Genomic DNA, 22598 nt, shown 5'->3' with positions numbered 1-22598 from the left:
GAGAAATAAAGGGGTGAAAAAAAAGAAAGGGGAAAAAAAAGGAAGGGGGTGGGGTGACCAGCTCTCCTCTACTGCACCCACTGCGCCACAGCCCACTCACTTATGTCATCCGACCTGGATGTCCACCTCTACATCTGTCAGCCAGGGTTCAGGTAACAATTGACCGTGAAGTCGATTATTGAAGCAGCGAGAGCAACTCTTGGTCTGTGCCTGTCAATGGAGTCAACTGCTGGTCAGGGGTAGCTGCGCTCAATGCAATAATATCTCGCCATGGAGCCCACAACTGAGCACTTTTCTCTGTCATTCCCCATAGTGAGGCCATGAGTGTCTCCATGTCGCACAGCTCCTCAACAATGTCCATCCACTGTCCAATGTATTTTTCTCCCCATTGTTTTTATTACAGCGAGCCATGTACGTCAGTGGGGCACTTGGTGTAGAGTGAGTAGCAGCGAGTAGAGCACTGGAGTACTCAAGGGGCTAGCCATCAACAGTAGTGAAGGCAGTTTTCCACCAACCTGAGCACATAAGCGGTTAATCCAGAGCTTATGCGTATTCCTCAACAGGTGGATTGCTCGGTAGTAAAGGAGAGTAGACAAGAGTCCCAACATTTTAGGAAACGACAATTGAGCTCTGCTGACCCTTGGGGGACCAGATTTCCCGACAAACTTTGTCATGACAAAAAGTAAAAAAAAAAAAAAAAGCATTTTTTCAAAAAGACTGCTATACATATTTATGATATTAATGATTATATGGTGATCATGTTTTATAGTGCAAACTCCTAATATTATGGTAAATCACTTATTTTATTGAGTGGCTTAAGACCATATACATTTCCATCTACCAAATGAAGGGTATAATTTGATGACTAACGCCACATATTTCTTCTATATCTCTCACAAAGGAAATTGTTACTCTGCACAAAATGAATGGTGATTCATTCTCGTTCAGCAACCAGCTATATCCGTATTACTGCATTCACAGCACAAGCTAGAATACAGGGTATAGTTTTTAAATGGCCAAGGCTGATGCCTATCCATCCTTTCTCTTCTTGATGCAAAGGGGTAATGACCTCGCTAAGTGTCCCTTCCTTGCGTGTCCTGTATTGTTTCCTATTGTTCTTTCTGCATATTATATTCAATAAACTTACAAAGTGAAAAAGAGTATATGCTTTATTTAATCCTTTAGTTATGTTGTCTTCACACAAAATCTTTAAGCAACTAACTAATTTATCCAATGGGAGACAAAAATCTTCTCTCGACATACTTTTCTCAACTACATGTCCATTATGATAACTGGAACAAGGCTATTATAATACAACACAAGAGATATACTGCTAATTTCATTAAGAATATCATTTGTCAAGTTTGATATTTTCTATTATTTAGAATAGATCATGAAAGAGAGTAACAATCAGATTTTCTATTAATCAAGTTGCAGCTCATTGACGTCAACCTTTAAAAAAAATAGTGTGAGCGAAAATGTGGAATAGTGTTTGAAGGAAGATAGATCAGGCCTGCTTTGCTAAACAGCAGCCAGAGATTTTTCAGTTAAATGTCCCAGGGAGAGATGTTAAGCTTGCAATATACATTGCTGATACTCTGCAAAACTTGATAAAGGTCCCTGGGGCGGAGCATTTGGAGAGCAGGGTGGGCCAGTGCTCCAACAGCACTTGTTGCTCTGTAACAGACCAGAACTTGGATTTAACTTAAGAGTTCACATCTCTGGAAGTAAGGTGTCTAGTAAGAGCAGGGCATTTTGTTTTGTTTATTATTATTTAAAGCACCATCAAATAAAAGGAAAACTGAACTGTATGTGTCCTGGACATTGATTACCCTAGAAGGCTGTGGTTACTGTAAGATCTGTGACAAAATGCTACCGGTAAAAGAGGTGGTTTGTTACAATATATATCTCCCTTTACACAAAGTAAGAATAGAAACAGTTTTGTCCATTAATATAAGTACTGACAATATTACCAAAGGCTTATGGGCAATGATTTTGTTTTTATGTTTCAAAAAAAAATGTTAACTCTCACACATACGTTATACTTTTCAGTGCAGCTGGACCCAATTGTAACACTGCTTCAGCAAATAAAATGAAACACATTATTAATCTCATAAATATACCTCTTGCTGTTGGGAAAGAGCTATTAAGTTGCTCCATGACTTCTTCTAGACCTGTGCTTGTGTCATGATGAGGACTGAGAAGGTCATCTTCACCTTAAAAATAAAAAACATTTAATATATTTACTTTATACAGTAGCTCTTAGAAATATAACAAACGAGAAACAGGTTTCTTATTTTTTTCATGATTGTCTATATGTATATTTTAATACGCGAGAAGCCTAATCAACTAGTATAAATATAGTTCTGCCTGAAGAATTGTTCTAGTTCCAGTGAACCAAAAAAAACAACAACAACACAAAACAAAACACAAAACCCAAACACCAATTGTCAAAAAGTCACCCATAAGTAATACAGTTAACACCACTTACATGGGTTTTAAGACATGATTTGCCCAGTTCTTCTACTAAGTGATTTGTGTTATGGTCTACAGTAGCTCTTAGGTGCCCACTTGGCAAGCATGACCCACATGTGCAACTTCTTTTATAGAATGGGCAGACACACATGTCCTGGATCATCATAGGTTAGTTGGAATCACAATCCTACCATTTTAATTCAACCCTCTCCTGATACTGATATAATGAATCAGGAGTAAAGGGGACAAAAACAGTTGGGTTATGTATCCCCATCATCGCCTTTTCTCCTGGTATATCATTCCCAGGAGAGAAGCTGCTATAAGATTAAAAGGAATCTTAACTTTAAAAACAAAATCATTAATACACACCAGTTTACCAAGTATAGACAGGTAAAATTCTATGCATATTCAGAGATATAAATTAGTCAATCGGCATACAGTATGGTTAAAGTACTATACAGTTATTTGCTTTAAGATACTTTGTTGCTTAAAGATTTAAATGCCTTAGTAGTATCACACACTTTCATCTAAGCCAACACCCCTTTTTCTAGTGAGAATATTCTATCCAATCATGGATAAAGCCACAGGACAATCTCAGCTCACCAAGAGGAGGCTGGTCCATAGGGGCAGGTGTGGCAACCCCTATGTTTTGTTTTTTTTTGTTCAAGATTTTCATGGTAAGGACTACTACTACTACTACTACTACTGAGAGGTGTTTCCATTTGGGAGGGCTGCACCCCACGTTGTTTAAACTTCACCAGCCGCTAATAATTACGGTTTTAATATTAGTCTCTATTAGCAAAGCTCACCTGCTCCACTCAAACAACTCAGTTGTGAGTTACTGTTTAACACTTTTTCATTACACATTTGACCTTTCTAATACAATTCACATAATCACTGCAAAGCAAATGTCCCCAATGGTATCATGTGATCGGTGGTTAAAAAAAAAACAAACAAAAAAAAACCCTTAGGCAACGTCAGTCTTTGAAGAACAAGATCTCCGTCACAATACCTTCCGCCTTTACTGCAGAGGTCATATACACAACCCAAACATATCACTCTTACATTGTCAAGGTAACGAAACATTAAATGTTTTTGTTTCCATCTAACCTGGGATTAAAATGTTATGTGCTTTTAAAGAGACATGCCTCTGAGGCACTCAGACGGTCAGGTTTGCTGACAGTCACACATTGCTTACCACAGTTGGGTGTAGTAACAGAGAAGGGATACGATACAATCAACATAGCAGCTATTGACTATCTTGTGGCCCTCGTCTCTTAATTGTTTGTGTATAGGTGGGGGTCCTAAAGCTATATATTTTTTTTTTTTGTAAATCTCTTTATTTTTGAGGCATCTGAGTGAACAATATGATCATGTATATGCATGGTACACGAGATATTTACAATTTTCACAATGAGTTGACGGAAATTTTTCATACATTATACTTTTGCTATTCAGCCTCTTTTTATGGGAGTAGGGTACAGGTTTGGTACGCCGTATATGGTAAGTTAGTGAAAGCATAGAGGTCTGCGGTCATGAAACACAGGTCACATTACGGCCTTAAAAATTAAACAACATTTAAACAAGTTAGACTGTCTGCTGGAGAAAAAACCCATATGTAGGCACTATCGTGAGGAGTAAAGCTGCGTGTTACGTGTTCGGCGCTTTAGGCGTCGGTGTGTGTACACGTTCCTGGAGTGGGGTGGAACCTTGTGGCTGTATGTGTATGGTAGTAGTTCGCTACCGGTTACATTATGTGCCAAGAGGGGAGTTCAGGTGATGTGGGCGGTCTCACTTGTGTGTGGGGTCCCAAATGCTTCTATATGTGATGCCCAGGTTGTTAGCACCATTCTTGTGGTATCTAGGGCATTTGTGGGTTATGGGTACTCCTAACCAAGGGAGTAGCGGGGGGGGGGTTACCAATTATGATATGTGTACGGCTGCTTGGGGTGGTAACAAGTTAGTGCGAGCATGCATCAACTTCAAATGGTAGTACAGATGACAGCAAAAATGACAACTCAAACTGTAAACACAAAATGTGAACAAATAGGAACTGTGTTGCAGCTCTCGTTGCTGCCGCAGGTTCGGGCAACTTTAAGTCCAGTCTGTGAGTCCAGAGATGCTGTTGTCCGTGGGACAAAAGTCACTGCGGTGTCAGGGTTCCAGGAGGCGGTCTGCTGGGGCAACTCAGTAGATGTCGGTGTGAGTCCCAGTGTGGACATCAGAGCAGGGACATCCGCCCCTGTGGTGATCTTGTGGACATTGCCGGCATGAGTGATTGTGAGGGATCTTGGTAGTCCCCAGCGGTATTGTATCCCCTTTGTGCGTAACTGATTGGTAAGGTGGCTCAGAGATTTCCGCCATTGAAGTGTTGCTCGAGATATGTCCTGGAAGAAGGAAAGATGTGAGTTCTCAAATGTGAGGGGTGTTTTGCCGCGGAGTGCTGTCATAATTTGAGACTTCTCGTACGATGTGGTGCAGCGGAGGATTACGTCTCTGGCATCGTTGGTGGGTGCAGTCGGTGGAGTTGGGAGACGGTATATCCCGTCCAAGGTGATTTTCCGGGCAGTTGCCGGGGGCACAATGGTGGCCAGGAGTCTCCTGGTGTAGTGTGGCAGTTCATCCGCAGTTATGTCACCCGGTATGCCGCGGATTTTAATATGGTTACGTCGTGCGCGGTCTTCCTGGGTGGACATCTGCAACGTGAGGGTTTGTTGCACTGCGTGCAGGTGTTGCATGTGGTCTTTCATATTGGACATATTATTGTGGATTTCCGTTATTTGATCCTCTGTCGCCTTGACACGGACTGTAACCTTTTGCATGTCATTTTTAAGGGTCCCTATGTCAGCAGAGAGCATTTTCTGAATGTCTAGCATCCAGTTTTGTAAGTCCCTTTTTGTGGCTAGTGAATTGTCATCAGGAGTCACCAGTGAGGGTACTTGGACCTGTGCTGGGTCCGGTCTGGGCTGTGTATTAGGGTGAGCCCCCAAGTGGGGTTGTGATAATGTGGCTGGGGCCTCCGCGGCGGCCATCTTGGGTTGTGGTTGCCGTTGTAGCATGGCTCCAATGTCTGGATGCTCAGCTGTGGGGCCTGATTGTGGTTTTTGCGTGCGGCGCCCCATATTTACCGGAGTCTTGTCGCCGGGAGAGGTATGTGGGCTCTGTGATGTAGTGCAGCTCTGTTCAGGCGTCCCGCCAAGGAGGATATCCAGGTCGCGGTAAGCCGCTGGGAGGTAGGCCCGAGTCTGCGGTTTCGTTCTCCCGGTCTTCGGGCTCTGAAAGAAAGGCATCTATCGATGCGGGTGTGAGTCCTGATGCCGGTTCTCCCAGTTACAGGGTCGGATGGTGTCGTGGTAAGGAGATGTTTGCGGATTTTCAGCAGCTGTCTCAGGAGTGAATGGATATGGCGGCCATTCAGCTCCGGCTCCAAGCTCCGCCCCCCTAAAGCTATATTTAAACACAAAGGTCCCAATATCATTATTCAAAGTCATTTTCAAATTCCAGGCCAAAATAGCTGAAATGGATAACAATTTCCAGTTGCCAGTATAAGCTTAAAATCTTAAATGCATTTTTAATTACCAACAATTCACGCTTGATATTGTTACAAACTGTTCTCATTTTTGTGTGTGAACAATCCTGGCTCTAATCGTTCCCCCATGGTTCAGCTGATGTGGAACCAACTCCACACAAAAATAATAGGCAGAGATTGCTGGAGGTGAATTAACCTGTGGCTCTCGGCCTCTCTTTGCCTTACCATGAGATAAGAAGCAGATTCAAAGGGGGTTCAAACTCAGAGTCATAGTACACCACATTTACCTTCACGACAAACTATATTCATCCAGGATCAGCAGCGACAGTGAATGGGTATGGCTCTGCTAACAATATACTACCACACCTGACAACAGTCTTGGAATCTATGATACCATGCAGATGTCTGGCTCCTGTCCCATTGTGCATGGTTCGTTTACTAGTGTCCGGTATCTGAGAACACCATGGAACTTTCTTCAGCATAGTGTAAGTTCATAAAAACCAGGCTCATGCCATGCAGGCATTAAGCCCATGTTCATAGCTTTTAAAAACCTGCTGCACACGCACTGCTCTGATTGGTCAACCAGGATGGCTTCAGTCAGCCTACCGTTCATTAAAGCCAGACAGTCATGCCCCATTTTTGGGCAGCTCCACCTACTTTTCAGGTGGGACCAATAATTTGGAACCTAGCCAGCAATGCCCTCTGTCAACCCCCCCACAAGCCCATCCACTCATTCTGTGCAGTCATGCAAAAAAGTGTTAAATTTAGCATTACAGAGTACAGGTCGAGTGGGCTTCATTCATCACGGGAAACATGATATACCTACTTGATCCATTTTTTTTTTACACCTAGCAGCTGAGCAATTCTCAAAATATAGTGCACCTTCAAGGAGACACACAAACATTTCACATTAATAATTCAATCAGTTTGATTAAATGGTAATATGAAGTATAGAGAGATGTGTCTCTGAAGTTTATCTTATCAGTACTTTAATATTGCTAAATGGTTCAGTCACCCCTTGAAATAATTTGCAAGCAGTGCTTTGTGTCTTGCTATGCAAGGACTCCGTCAATGGCCATATCAAGGACTTTCAAATGTTTTTATAAAGTACTTTTTTTTTTTCTCCAGGTATTCTTGTTCCAGTCACCAACAGCAAATTAATCAGTAACATGCCCTACATACAATTCTTCTGCCAAAGTTATTTCTTGGCATTTTATCAAGAGGAGAGGTTACCTTGTCGCGGTTATGAAATATAAAGTATATAAAAATGGTCTCAGAGGTACACTTTATATGGCGAGTAATATGTGGCATATGATTCAGTGTGATAGAAACATTGATTGTAAATGTGTAAGCTAACAAATATCTAAATAGTTTTTAGCTCACAAGTTTGGTACATTGGAGCTGAAACAACTTGTAAATTAAATTAGGTTATATGACTGGTGTGTGTGCACGTTTTGCTATCCAACAATGTAATGTATTTTACCATGGCTTTGCGTCTTAACTTCACAAAGTCAGCTAGCCTTCCTCTATAATGGAATGTGGGGCAGTTACACGTTCAAATCTGTTCTTAAAGGGACAATAAGTTCTGTAACCACTAAGGCTTGTTCTAGACGTTATGTTTGAGCACCTTTATTTTTGTCAAACCATTTGAGCAGTTTGACAAAAAGAGGACTCTCCTGCAATCAAGCATAAGCCCCTCTGACCATGTGGAGAGAAGCAAATATTTTGATTTGAATAATCTGTACAAATCCAACCTAGTTTGGATGGCTCTGAGTGCTGTGCCTAACACCTGTTGTACGGCACATACCGTATTTTAGATAAACTGCCAAACACAATATCCATAACCCTTGACCAACCCATTACTATAGTTAGCAAAAGACCATGTATCATCATTAGCGATGTCCCGAACAGTTCGCCGGGAACCGTTAGCCGGCGAACATAGTGTGTTCGCGGTCGCGAACACGCACGATGTTCGGTCCGCCCCCTATTCGTCATCATTGAGTAAACTTTGACCCTGTACCTCACAGTCAGCAGACACATTCCAGCCAATCAGCAGCAGACCCTCCCTCCCAGACCCTCCCACCTCCATGACGAATAGGGGGCATACCGAACAACGCTATGTTCGCCGGCGAACTGTTCCCCGCGAACTGTTCGGGACATCACTAATCATCATATAATATTTAAAAGGGACTCTATAGGCACCCAGACCACTTAATCTCAATGAAGTGGTCATGATGCCATGTCACTCTAGCTGTAACCCTGCAACAGAAAACATTGCCGTTCTGCAGGTGGCTGTCACTCTGACACACGAAACAACCGAGTGAAACTCTGCAATTTCATTCAGATGGTCTCATAGGGACCTTCTGGTCGACACTAGCCTCCAAATGGGAACTCACGCTCTGAGCTCTCACACTGCAGGAAAACGTTAGTACAGTTAGAAAAAAACAATAACGTTAGGAATAAATGTTAGTATTCCGAACACTGTAACGTTCCTTTAACCCCTTAAGGACCAAACTTCTGGAATAAAAGGGAATCATGACATGTCACACATGTCATGTGTCCTTAATTAATCAAGGAGATGGAAAAAGTAGATGCCGCCGTTTGTACATTTTCTCCTGAAGCAATTTGTAATTTTTGTAAATTAAATAGTATAGGAATCACAATCTAGTAATTTTAATGAGATATGAAATAAATCATTCTACTACACAATACATTTACTGACATCCAATTGGTTTCTATAGGTTTAATTTTTAGGCTTGCTTACCCACCCCTTTTGTCTGTTCTCCGCACAGAAAATTGCCTCATTACTTCAGAACTTACATAGAGATAGTTCATTCTATTATCAGCAAGCATGATAAGGAAAGGTACAGAACATTTTTGTTTTCTACAAAAATCTTATGATGACACACAAAGTACAAGGTGTAGCTGCAATCAAATAAAAGAAGACAGATTGCTTTGCAACGAGGCTGCATTCATCCACAGGAATTTTGGAAATTGAGCATAATATCCACTATCTGTAATATCGGAAGCACAAGTGATCATACTTTGCATAACAGAAAGACAAGTGAGAAAAAAACAAACCTCTTGGAGCATTAAATCATAGCCAGTTTAAATAAGTATGTGCCTTCCAATTAATAGTATTGGTAATTCTACTGAAACATACCTGGAAGATTCAATTGCTCTAGGAGATAATGCAGCAGAACTATTGCACAAAAGCCATTAGTGTGTCTATCCTCCAAAAATCTGTTATCACATGAAAGAAATAGAATAATCATAGGCCCTGCGATTACTACCCTGCGTAATTACACTTCCATTTCAGCTTTTAATAATGAAAAGCCAACCAGCTGCTAAAACAAGACCTATGGTTTAAAATGAAAAACAGTGACTGGTATTTTACATAAATATATTGTGTAATTGCATTAGGGCCTGAAGCAGGCTATTTACAAAACTACACAGTTTGACAAATGGTTATTGATCATGTGTCGAGGCACAATTTTTCATTGTCACAACAGAAATGTTTTGTTTTTTTAAATATGTACTTATAAAAAATTTAAGTAAAATAAATACAAATTTAACAATCTATCGGAGATTAAAATTTGTAGTCCTATGGTACTAGCCAGACCTTAAAAGTTACTCAACACTGCAAGCCAGGGCACACTCACCAAGGGTGAATTTCATTCACCAATGGCTAGCAGAAAATGATCATTTTAAGCCCTGATCATATCATTGTATATAGTGATAAAGATTCAGAAACACTGGGTTGATTTTCATAATATGTGATGTAGAGAACTCTTGGCATTGTTGCAGTATAAAAATTTTGAAATGACGAAAGTATTAATATTTCAGCCCTTACATTAAGGATATAAAAGTGTCAGCAGCATTTCTTCTCAATTTTAAATTGCCTTTATTAAAACTCTCTCAAGTGACTTGGTAATGTTTTGATCCTTACAGAATATAGTGTCAGAGCAGGATTAGCCATAAAGATGTATTCTAATAAAGTGGAACTATATACACTAGCAGGCCTACACATGCACATAATCTCAATGCTTAAATCAATAGCTGACTTGACAATGATGTTTAAAACTAAAATCAAACTAATTAGGCTTTCAATATATTAATTGGCTAGTCATTGTGGCTCAGGGGATTAGAAAGACGCCTCACAACCATGAATTTGTATGACCCCGTTACCATCCATATGTTATGAAAAATTGGATCTATATCCTTCTTGGCTAAAAAAAAATATTAAACTTTAAAAGCCACAAAATGGAGGTTGAAATATTTGAAAGTGGGTTAACACAAATAAAAATATGGCATCCAGTGACTATTTGCACTACAATTAGCTGTAGTGTTAATGTTTAGAGTGCTCATTTAACCCCTTCAGGACGGAGTCAATAGTGCACTTTCTGATCAAAACAAAACGTAAACAAAAACTGGAATTTGCGCTATATGTCTGTTCACCCGTAGTTCCCCTCTTTCATATTAAATGCACCCACACTTATTATATATCATTTTGTTCAGGAGAAACAGGGCTTTCATTTCATATAAAATATTTGTATTTGAAACAATTTATTATGAATAAAATTAAAAAAAACTGTGAGAAATTTGATTTTTTTTTTTAAATTTGTAGTTCCGCCTCACATTTTAGCTGTAAATGTCATAATACTGTTAGGTTTTACGGCAACAAAATGCACATATTTGTAATCAGCGATGTCTCACGAGTACAACAGTACCCCCCATTAACAGGTTTTATGGTGTTTTGGAAAGTTACAGGGTCAAATATAGAACGTTCCATTTTCAAATTGAAATTTGCCAGATTAGTAATGTTACCTTTGAGACGGTGTGGTAGCCCAGGAATGAGAATTACCCCCATAATGGCATACCATTTGAAAAAGTAGACAACCCAAGGTATTGAACATGGGGTATGTTTAGTTTTTTTTAGTAGCCACTTAGTCACAAACACTGGCCAAAGTTAGCGTTCATATTTGTTTTTGTGTGAAAAAAGCAAAAAACTAATATTTGGCCAGTGTTTGTGACTAAGTGGCTACTAAAAATGACTGGACATACCCCATTTGCAATACCTTGGGTTGTCTACTTTTGCAAATGGTATGCCATCATGGGGGTAATTCTTATTCCTGGGCTACCATACGGTCTCAAAGGCAACATAACTAATCTGGCAAATTTCAATGTCAAAAAAATGAAATGCAAGCCTTATATGTGACTCTCTAACTTTCCAAAACACCATAAAACCTGTACATGTGGGGTACTGTTATTCTCGGGAGATTTCACTAAACACAAATATTAGTGTTTTAAAACAGTAAAACATATTACAACAATAATATAGTCCATAAAAGTGCCGTTTGTTTGTAAAAAATGCAAAAAAACTTCACTTTTACTTAAAATATCATCGTTGTAATACAATTTACCAGTTTTAAACACTAATATTTGAGTTCAGCGAAGTCTCCCGAGTAAAACAGTACCCCCTATGTACAGGTTTTATGGTGTCTTGGAGAGTTACAGGGTCTAATATAGTGCATGCGAATTAAATTCTCTGCACTTTCTCCCTGTGTTGTCAGGCATGTCAATCAAATTTTAATTAATCAAATGACATAATTATGTTAAAAAATTACTTAAATATACACGTAGAATTTTAATATATATGCATTTATAGGTATATAAATTCTACGTGTATACTAATGTAATCTTTTATGTAATTATATGTATTTATCTCTCTATATATATTTGCGGTTATTTGTATTTTATATATAGATAGATATATATAGAATGTCATTCTAAGTGTATTCTGTTTCCAATATATATATATTAATAACAAAATACAGTTAGAATGAAATTACATATGAATATATAATTTATTTTATATTTTGTTTCAATATTTTATTTATTTATTTAATTATTTTATTTATTTATTATTGTAATTATGCGTATATATATATAATATATATATGTAGATCTATTATATATATAATATATATACATATTATATATATGTAACGTCATTCTAAGTGTATTTTAATATTAATATATATACTAATATTAATATTAAAATACATTACGTATGACGTTACATATATATAATATGTATATATATTATATATATAATATATATACATATTATATATATATAAAAAGCCATTTAATTTATTTTATAACATTTTTATATTTATTTTTTTACACTACCTACCAGCAGGGGGACTGTCTAATATTTTAAACAGTCCCCCTGCTGGCAGATCCATAGCCAGCTATAGGGGGCCATGTGATCGCTCTTTGAGAGCAATCACATGGCCCCCGGGGGCCTCATTTGCCGGAGGGGGGCTGCCTGGGCTCTCAGACAGCCCCCCAGAAGAGGATCGCGGCGGAGGTGAGTACACCTCTGCTCCTGGGGCTGCAAGCCGTTACGGCGTTCTATGCCGCCGCAACGGCTTTAAAGCCCATTAAAGCCGCGACGGCATAGAACGCCGTAACGGCGTTAAGGGGTTAAATGTGACAATCCCAACCATACTACAGTGAACAGCATTGAGTGATCATTAGCCCTGCATGGAACACTGAAATCTGAGCACAGCTTTGGTTGAAATCACCCATGTTCCCAATTTTTTTTCATTTTTTTTTTCGTATGCAAAATGTTAGCAGACATGCAACAGGTTTGAAAAGAGGGTGCATTGTTGCCTACGCAGAGGCATAATACGTCAAACAAACAGTTGCGACCTAGGTAAAGGAGGGTAATACATAACATTTGATAGAGAACAGTTTACCCACGCAGGGGTAAGTGTTGTATGTTTGGTATATGGTTTGAAACGCAGGGTTGTTACATCAGTAGCTTTGCAACATTAGCCTACGCAGAGGCTTATAACGTATGATCCCTGTGATTTTGAGGCTGGCATTTTGTTTTGTATTATACCTTTCTTAAGCACATTGGGCATGTGGTCTCATGGGGCATAGCGACTATGGTGATATTTTTTTACGTTATATTGCATAGTGGCCGCTATTGCGTGCATTCCATAGGGAATTGGTTAGCCGATGTTAGAGTGCTATGTAATGCATCTAGGTCAGGTTTCATAGAGGTGTAAAGCGGTATGTCTCTATTGGTTGCCTTGTAGGAGCGTCCGTGTTCAGAACCTGTGTCGTGGTGCCCTTGTGTTATTTCTCTCGGTTCGAGGCGGTCTCCGGGTTGGGATCAGCCGGGCTATCTGTGTGTCTTCGTGTTCTTGTGTGTGTGCCGCTGGTGGTGTTAATGTAGTAGTTTGGGGGTTAATGGCTTATGGTCCCGATGGGTGGGGGACTCGTTTGGCGGGCTGCTATGGGTAGTGTCAGCCTCCCATTATCTAGTGTGGTGCCCTGGTCATTGAGTCTGGTCTCATTCACCCTGGACCTCGGTCTCCTCCTTCCCATGTCCACGGTCGGGGTTCAGTGTTCGTTCAGGGCAGGTTCTTGTCGCGACTCATTGGACAGTGAGCGCGTTGGGGGTGCTGAGGTGGCGTGTGACTGTGGGGGGGGGGGAGATCTTGGGTGTCCTCCCTCCTCTCTCCGCTTGGGCGTGATGTTGCCACTTGTGTATTGTGAAGGTTAGGACGGTGGGGATGGGTCAGGTGTTCTGTGTGGTACAGCATGGTCCTGTGGTGGTATGTCTGTGTTCGTTCTGTCTTTGTGTTTTGTGGGGGAGTAGGTCATGTTCCTGGGAGCAGTTTAGGGGTGGGATCTCCCCAGGGGCCTGAGCCCCCGCGCCTCGCCAGTGACCGGGCCCCTCCTCGGTACAGTCTGTTGCATGTATTCCCGTTGCGGTCTTCGGGTGTCGCTGCCTTGGTCCTCAGGTGTCCTGTCTCCGGGTGTGTGCCGTGGTCTCCTGGTCTGCGGGGTGTGTTGCCCTGTGATCTGTAGGCCCTCAACCATTGTTGTCCGTCCTTTGTGGGTGTGGTCCTGGGTTAGGTCTAGTGGTGAGCCATTGTAACCAATGGAACCATGATTGGCCTGTAGCTCGGACAAGTGGGGTCTTTGCCATCTTTGAGTAGCACCACCATGTGCTCTCTCAGTGTGTTGTGATCGAGGGTCCCCCCCTTGTCTGAGTGCGTTAAGCATGTTCAGTAGGTGCGGGATCAATGAGTCGCGGTATGTTCTGTAGTATTTGATCGTGAAGCCGTCCGGGCCTGGGCATTTCCCATTTTTGGCCATTTTTAGGGCCTGTGATATTTCTTCCGCTGTGATCGGCTCCTCCATGGCATCGGCCGTATTTGTGTCCATCGTGTTGGTGAGGTATTTGGTGAGGTACTCGTTTTGTTTCTGGGTCTTGGTGGTGTCCGACCCCTCTCCGGTGTCGTCCTGGCTGTGGAGATTGTATAGTGCTTCGTAGTAAGTGCGGAATCCATCCGCTATTGATTTCGGTGTGTTGTGGGTGGTACCATTATGTGTGATCTCAGATATGAAGCTTTTTTGTCTGGTTTTCCTCAGGGCTCTCGCTAGTAATTTCCTGCTTTTGTTACCGTATTCGTAGAAAGTCTTCCGCGTTTGCCTGAATTGAAATGCAATCTTCTGGGATAGGTGGGAGTTGAGTTTTGCCCTGGCGATGACTAGTTGTGAGTATGTATCGTCAGCCATGGTGGACTTATGTTGCTTCTCCAGGTCTGCCACCTTTCGTGCAAGTTCGTAATTTTCTTGGGTGCATTGTCGCTTGTGCTGCGCGCCATGTCTGATCAGAACGCCCCTGATCATACATTTGTGTGCTTCCCAGATCTTATGCGGGGAGGAGTCCGGCGCGCTGTTTGGAAGAATTGGTCTATGTGTGTTTTCACATCTTGATGAATTAGGGGGTCCTCTAGTAGTGATTCATTCAGTCTCCAGTTCCAGTGTTTCTGGAACGGAGTTGGTGAGGTGAGTGTGATGATGGCCGGGGCATGGTCCAACCAGGTCATGGGGGTTATCGTTGCTGTAAGGAGGTCGTCCAGGTGGCGGTGCTGGAGGAACAGATAGTCAAGTCGCGAATATGAGTTGTGGGGGGGGGAGAAGAAGGTGTAGTCTTTCTCTTGGTGATGTAGGGCCCGCCAGCAATCTGACAGCTGGAGTTCGTGCAGGGTGTTTTTCATGCCTCGGAGGACATGGCTCGGGAGGGTCGAGTGGCCTGTTGAGGTGTCCAGTTTAGGTTCTAGCGGCGCATTGAAGTCTCCTTCGAGGATTAGTTTGCCGTCACTGAAGGAGTCTAGCAATGCAAGGGTTTTCCCTAGGAAGGGTTTTTGGTTCCCAATTTTTTAAACTTGAAGGCAGCCTTATATATGTATCTGTTTAAGTTGTTAATTAGAGCTATTCTGCATAATGAATAATTTTTGTATCTTCCTCCCATGTGCATGTTGTCACATCCTGTCCTGTTCTGTGGAGAAGTATGGCCTTGGCTTCTGGTATCCAGTACTCTTTACAATTCTTGTTTAGTTTTTCTTGTTTTTTTTTCTGGTTTTCTATTCCATGTCTAGTTTTCTTTATGCTGGGTTTTCTGGGTTCATTCCTGTATTCCTTTCCTGGAATTCCCAGTCTCATGGATTCCTTTTAATGTTTGTTTTATGTTGCCATACCCTTTCCTTTTCCATTTATCCTTTTGTTTTAGTTGGTTCCTGGAGGCAGTTGCTTCAAGTCATTTGCCCCTTTCTTGCAGGTAAGTGCTGTGTGTGTTTTATTATTGTTTATTTAGTCATGCATATCTAGGTAGATAGAACCCACATCTTCTATCTTCTGTCCGTACTCCCACCTCTGATGCTCGCCTTCAAGATTTCTCTTCCCTCCTCCGTTAGATGCTCACCCAGTCTCCACTCCTTAAAAAAATTGTTAAAAACCCACTTCTTCATAAAAGCGTATCAATTAAACTGTTAATAGCTCCCAACTGATTCCTCTTCTGCAACTAGTCTAATACACTAGTCTAATACAATCCTTACCTTTTGTGTCATTTTACCCCACTCCCTCTAGCATGTAAGCTCATTGAGCAGGGCCCTCAACCCCTCTGTTCCTGTGTGTGAAACTTGTCTGGTTACAACTACATGTCTGTTCGTCCACCCATTGTAAAGCGCTGCGGAATTTGACGGCGCTCTATAAATATCATAATAATAATAATAATTAATTGGAGTACTTTGCCGCAGTTGGTGGGCTGCATACATCTTGGCCATTTATGTATGTCTAAATCTCCAATGTTTTACATATATAGTACTTAGTTATGTCTCCTCTTGTTTTGCCTATTATATCTGCTCTTGTTGTATTTTGTCTTGTATTCCCAGTTCATGTACAGTCCTGTCCTGCTCATGCTTCCCTCATGTCTTGTGTACATGTCCTGCTTTCTGTCCTGCTCCGGTTCTGGGTTCTTCTAGTCTTGTCTTGTTCTCTTGTTAGATGCGCGTCCTAGTCTTGCCTTGTTTCTGTACTGGATACATGCCTGCTGCAGAGCCCCACTATCCAGTTCCTGGCAGGTCTGCATATCATTTAGCTCCTAGCTCTTGGGATCCGCAGTAGCTGCATCAGGGCCTTGGTATGTGGCCGCACAAACGCTGGTGCTCAACACCAGGGGGCGTGTGGTTACCCTGCAACAGGCCCTGATGGTGTATTTCCACGCTGAGACTCCCAAAATCATCAAGCACTCAGTGGTCCCGGTCTCCGTACCGCCACCCGTGACACATGTCCTGAGAATTATTACATGCATTAGCACTGATAAATATACTTTAAACATTACAGTTCAATTTTTACGACCGGCTACCTCAACAAGCTTTTATAAAACCACAAATATTTACTTCATTAAAAATCTTACTATAGCACATAGTTAAGTTCTATTTTTTTACATGTATGAATAAAGGGACACTATAGTCACCCAGACCACTTCAGCTCATTGAAGTTGCCTGGGTGCAGTGTCCCTGTCCCGCACTTAGAGAAACTGCAATGATAACATTGCAGGGCTAAGACTGCCTCTAGTTGATGTCAGAGAGCCACTAAAGGCACTTGCTGCTTGCTAGTTGACTTTTGGTGGCCTGACGCTGGACATCCTCATGCTCTGCATTAGGACATCCAGCATCAGAGAAAACCCCAAAGGAAAGCGTTGCAGCAATGCTTCCCTTTGGGGAGGGCCTAATGCGGTCACGGCGCATGTGCATTATCCCCCGTCAAGGAGGCGGCAGAGCGCCAACCCAGCACGAGGGAGTGGAGGGCCAGAAGGAAGTATAATGTAAGGAATACAGCTCTGTATTCCTCACATTTGTGTCCCTTTAATCAATTAGTTTGTGTGATACACTAAATATTTTGTTCACTGGTGTTTTTGATAATCACTATTTACAAAAACTTAGAATTAACCACAAATAAACACTATACATCTTTTAGTCTTTATACCTGTAACCATTTTCAAGATTAAGGCCTTGAAAACTATTTTAAATGATGACAGCCAAGTTATTGTGTTTACAATTCTCTATATACATTTCCATTGTGTAAGCACCCAGAGTCCGACTGATTGCTAATATGGAGTGCTGTCCATGACACGCACCCACTAATTGCAAGCTATACATTTTTTTAGAATCTGCTTGTCAATTTATTTATATGGTATAGGCCCTAAAACTAGTGTGCATAGATATAATGATGGCTAGTCATTATCAATATTGACTAGTTCAAGGGTCAGGAATAAAACACTTTCAATTAACAACGGTAGGAGATTGACTATTCATTGAGCTATATTTATCCACATTTCATCTCTCTCTTCGTTAAAGGAAACGATTTATGTACTGGTTAATTGTTGGAGTCCAAAAATAAGTTAAATTGCTACTGTGAATAAATATACAATTCAAAATTGGATGTCAAAGTTAAATGAAAAATAATAAAGTCATGATTCTCCCAAAACATAAAATTGTGTGATTGCCAAATCAAACTATAATAATATACCTGCTTATCTTTTCTACTAAATTTAATAAAATGGATTTATGTACACTAGCAAACCTACACATACACATCACCTCAATACTTAAAAAAATATTTGACTTGACAATGGTGTTTAAAATGAAATTGAAACTAATTAGGTTTTCACTATATTAACTAGTCATTGTGAAAATAGATATCCTCAACATAGATATTAAAAAACATATCAACATTCACTCTTGTGAGTTTGTGAATAGACACAATTAGAAAGTTCAGGTCATAATAGCCAAGATGGAAATGTATTTTGTTATTCTGTGTCAAACTACAACTTACTATTTAGCGAATAAGATCTGTAGACTATAAACCGTATATGACCATGTCCAATATACTGGTGCAAACTGCGTAGTTAGCCGTTAACTGGTGATGTTTACACATATTTATACATGGGCGAACACATATTCAGATATCAGATTCAGAAGATTACGCACCTTTTACCTTTAGTTAGATCGGAAATCAATACTGTGTGAAGGGCTTTGGATAATACTAGAGATGACTCTGCATGCATATGGATTGTCAAAAGCTAAATACATCCCTTGTTGCCATGGGAATAATGATCCAGACAATTGATTAAAATCCTTAATCACTGGGGACTCCAGACTTAGATTCTGTAGTAAGACGATGACTGTTAGCTTAAGGATAAGGTCAGCTGTTGAATTTTTGGAATAAAGTTTGTAGATCTAGCTGTTTTTTTTACTTTCAAACCTTACAATATGCTTCTAAAAAGTATAGTGCACACTTTAACCCCTTAAGGATACATGACATGTGTGACATGCCATACTTCCCTTTTATTCCAGAAGTTTGGTCCTTAAGGGGTTAAGAGCAGGCCATCAATCAGTTAAGACTGGAGGTGAAAAAATGCAGTAAGTCAGAAAACAAGCAATATAAAATCTCTAAATGGTCATAGTATGACAGGAACAAGGTCACAGGAAAGCACTCCCTATATGCTATGTTTAAAGTTGTGATATGGCGGCAAACAGTGCCTTTATTCAACGGTTATTCCAGCTTACTTCAAAGTAACTATTGCCAGTAATGTGTTTGACCATCTTTGTGTAAAAGTAAGAGCTATGTTAATAATTCCCATTAGTATTTATTTCTGGTTGCAAATCCTGAATACTAGATGGTCTCCCTATTGTAGAACTTGACTGACAGATGAAGTCAGCCAATGGTCATGGTCACGTTACATATAAAGCGGTGGGACAACAAAAAAAGAAGTGGATCAAAATTCTGTGCGATATTTAGATGATACTCATAAGATTATAAGGCACTTCATTCTTAACCATTGCAGTGTTTTTTAAAAATGTAATAATAAAAAACAACTGCAGTAACATTTGTCGATTATAAGTTAAATACATTTGAAAAAAAAAATTGTGATGTGTGGACTAAATAAATAACTATATAATAACACACATTGACAAGACAAAAATTATAATTTCATCCAGGCTAAGCAATGTTTATTGCTGCATACTTCATATTTTCCAATATTTTACATGACAAAAGAGGGTCACAGTTAGGGGAGCAGCAGGTGGCATGAGTTCAGGTGTTAGCACTATTCGGGACATTTCATGCAGCATTATCTACTGATAATTGAACTCACTTAACCCATACGTTTAAACATTGCCAAATTACTTATTTACATACATTAATTTCCAAGTATATTTATTGTAGTTTAACGGGCTACTCAAGGCACCATGACCACTTCACGAAACTCTGCAGTTCCATAAAATAAACCCTCTACTGCCAGAGGTGTAACTCTACCTTCAGCAGCTTCACTGGGGTGTCAGCCAGCCTGTTAATGCCAATTCTGTGCGTCACAGAATTGCAAGAACTGACCATTACCCCCCAAAAATGCATCTTCATCGGTGTGTCTCATTTAAAGAGGGATATGTGTATTCTCATGGATTAAGAGAAAGATTAAGTTTACATAGTCTATTAAGAACTGGTTTCACTTCCCACTCATTTTACACAACAGTAAAATAAAAAAATTACTTTATAGTTCTCTATAATCTTAATGTTTAAAGCGAAATGGCATACCAATCACTGTGGAAACCCCCTCACCCTCCATAACATATATATCATTAAGATAGAAGAAACAACTTGTATCCATGTTACAAAATCTGATCACCAAAAAAAAAAGGTCTCCCTATATGTTTGACAAAGCATGAAACAAAGTGCGTCCAGTGCTTTTCACACTGGCTACCCTATAGGAACATTCAGTGTGAAATGCGTTGGAGTGGTTATATACTTTAATATGAATGGGTAACATTCCAAATGTATGTATAAAATGCATAGCTTTACAGCACTTTAATCCATTAACCATTAGTAAGGGGTAAATATCAAAACATATAAACTACTTTAATCTATTACTTTTTGTTTGTTTGTTTTTTTAACAAAAAGATTTCCCTGGACTAAGTGTTTTATTCTCTTGACTAAAATTTAACACCGAAAGGCTTATTTAAAAAAAAAAAAAAACTGCTTGCAAAAAGAAATCCTCTACACATAAAATTGCTGAACCAACCCCAAGGAATCAGTGAATCAATACAGCAATTACTTTGTTTTTATTTTGACACCCTGCAGGTAAAGAGCCAGGCAGCTGATGACAAAGTAGCTGTGGTTTAAACACACAAATAGAAACTCACTATTAAACAGGGAGCGCGATATTAAGTTGAGTGTTTCATTATATGGTATAGTGGATGACTGAGAGCATGAAATGTACAATGCCGAATGTTATAGACAGGCTGTTTACATTACAGGCAGTCTACAGCCATTATTATTTCCTTTCATTCTTACATCATTATGTAAAACAAATTCAAGATATCTTGAAAAACATATCTGCCTGCCGAATTGTCTGCCAGAAGTGCCCAACTTTTTAATAAAAAATAATATATGCTATTTCTGTATGGATCCTATGGTGTGCCGTATACAAAATAGATAGCAGCATGGAAAGTTTGGAGAAAAAACTAAAAATATGGATTCCAGGTACCACAAAATGATGTTACTGATGAGTAGCATTAACTCTAGGGAAATCATTTTACTCATTTAAAATGTGAAACATCTAACTTCTGAACATCCTGTGTTTAACTCTTTTGCTGCCAGATGATCAATTCCCCCTCCTGCAGCATCATTGGGTCACTAGGCAGGCCGGAACAAGAATTCCAAACTAGTTAATATCAATTATGGGCATATTGGACATCTGTCGTCAGTACGCACATCCAAGGGTGGTATGCCAATCTCCCCAGTGATGCTTATGTCCTCAAATCAGCCCCTCTTCTTTCTACATCCCATTCCAGCAGCTAGGGAGAAGTGATGTCAATGGACGAGAATTGGGCTGAGAACACGGCATCAGCGCTTTAATGCAGGTAAGATTTAGCTTTCTTTTCTTTTTAAACTTTTATTGGGCGGAAGGGTCAAGTATAAGAAGGTTTTCTTAAAACACTGTTTTTGGTTGGAATGACCCTTTAATGCCACTAGGTAGGTCTCTAACCAATAACAAAAATATATATTATATGTTGTGGGAAAACACAAAAGAATGTAAAAAATAAGTTTTATCCAGAGGTCAATAGAAAAAGTGTTTTGCAATCACTATACAGGTGCTTATCAGATTCCCTTATTTTAACACAGCTAAGTAACTGAATATCACCATCAGTACTTGGTGATAAGAATTACAAATATAGACATCAAGACTGTAATTACACGCATACAATTTGTTGGAAAAATAAAGAAATATTAAAACATTTCTTTTTACTTTTAGCAGCTGTAGCAATTCATTAGTCGAATAGCAACTTGTTCAATTGAAAATTAAACTTCATAAATACATTATATATATATATATATATATATATATATATATATATATATATATATATATATATATATATATATATATAATGTTGGTTGGTTTTACAATAAAATGCAAGGGAACATTCTTTCAATGCACTATTTCCTGCCAGCGTATTTCTCATATTTTTTATCTGTATTTTTATGTTGGTGAAAAATTATTTGTTTCTCTTTAGCACTTAAGGTGCAAATACAAATGAATAAAATATTAATGATCATTACAGAGTATTTTCCCCCAATAATGTATTTTTATGATTATTTTTTATTTCGGTTGTAGCTTGTTAGTACATACACCCCATAGTCCACCAACTAACACTAAGCTATCAATAGGGCATTATATTAACTGCACGGATCAGAAATGACACGTCAGGCACTCTTTTCCATGAATGTCAGAGCAGTCTTCTAAAATTCCAAAATGTTCATTCTTCACTGCAATTTCTTAAATAAGATTTAATCAAAATGTCCAAAAGTAAACAGCAGTAATATTAACATGACATTTGCAGCATGAATGCCAGGGGAAGTAGGCAGGTTACAGTAGCATGCTGTAAACTGCTTTACCACCCTGGCAATCCACCCACACACACTGTATTCACAGATTAGAAACTCCCTTCCCCCCTATTCAGCAGCTGGCACAAGGTGAAAGCTGAATCTAGAATTCATAAAAAAAACAAAAAACAACAGCATGCAAAAAGAGCAGAAAATCATAGCTTCAGAAATGCCAGAACTTGCCACTTTCCAGAATTGATTTTCTCAATACTAAAATCAAAACACACACACACACACACACACACACACACACACACACACACTTAGATAGATAGAGAAA

At 39.6% G+C, this 22598-nt stretch overlaps 1 protein-coding gene across 3 annotated transcripts in view; it reads right to left on the bottom strand.

Moving 5' to 3' along the window:
- Nucleotides 1-22598, bottom strand: part of DMD (dystrophin) — a 2317639-nt gene that overhangs the window by 12933 nt on the left and 2282108 nt on the right. For all 3 annotated transcript variants that reach the window (XM_063457949.1, XM_063457957.1, XM_063457965.1), the window contains one exon: nt 2124-2216. In XM_063457949.1, the coding sequence (XP_063314019.1) occupies nt 2124-2216 (93 nt within the window). The remainder of the gene's footprint in view (nt 1-2123; nt 2217-22598) is intronic.

The sequence above is a fragment of the Pelobates fuscus genome, chromosome 1 (genome assembly GCF_036172605.1).
Source record: "Pelobates fuscus isolate aPelFus1 chromosome 1, aPelFus1.pri, whole genome shotgun sequence".
In the NCBI taxonomy this organism is placed as follows: domain Eukaryota; kingdom Metazoa; phylum Chordata; class Amphibia; order Anura; family Pelobatidae; genus Pelobates; species Pelobates fuscus.
Note: the sequence above shows the minus strand (reverse complement) of the source record. Positions and strands in the feature narration are given on the sequence as shown.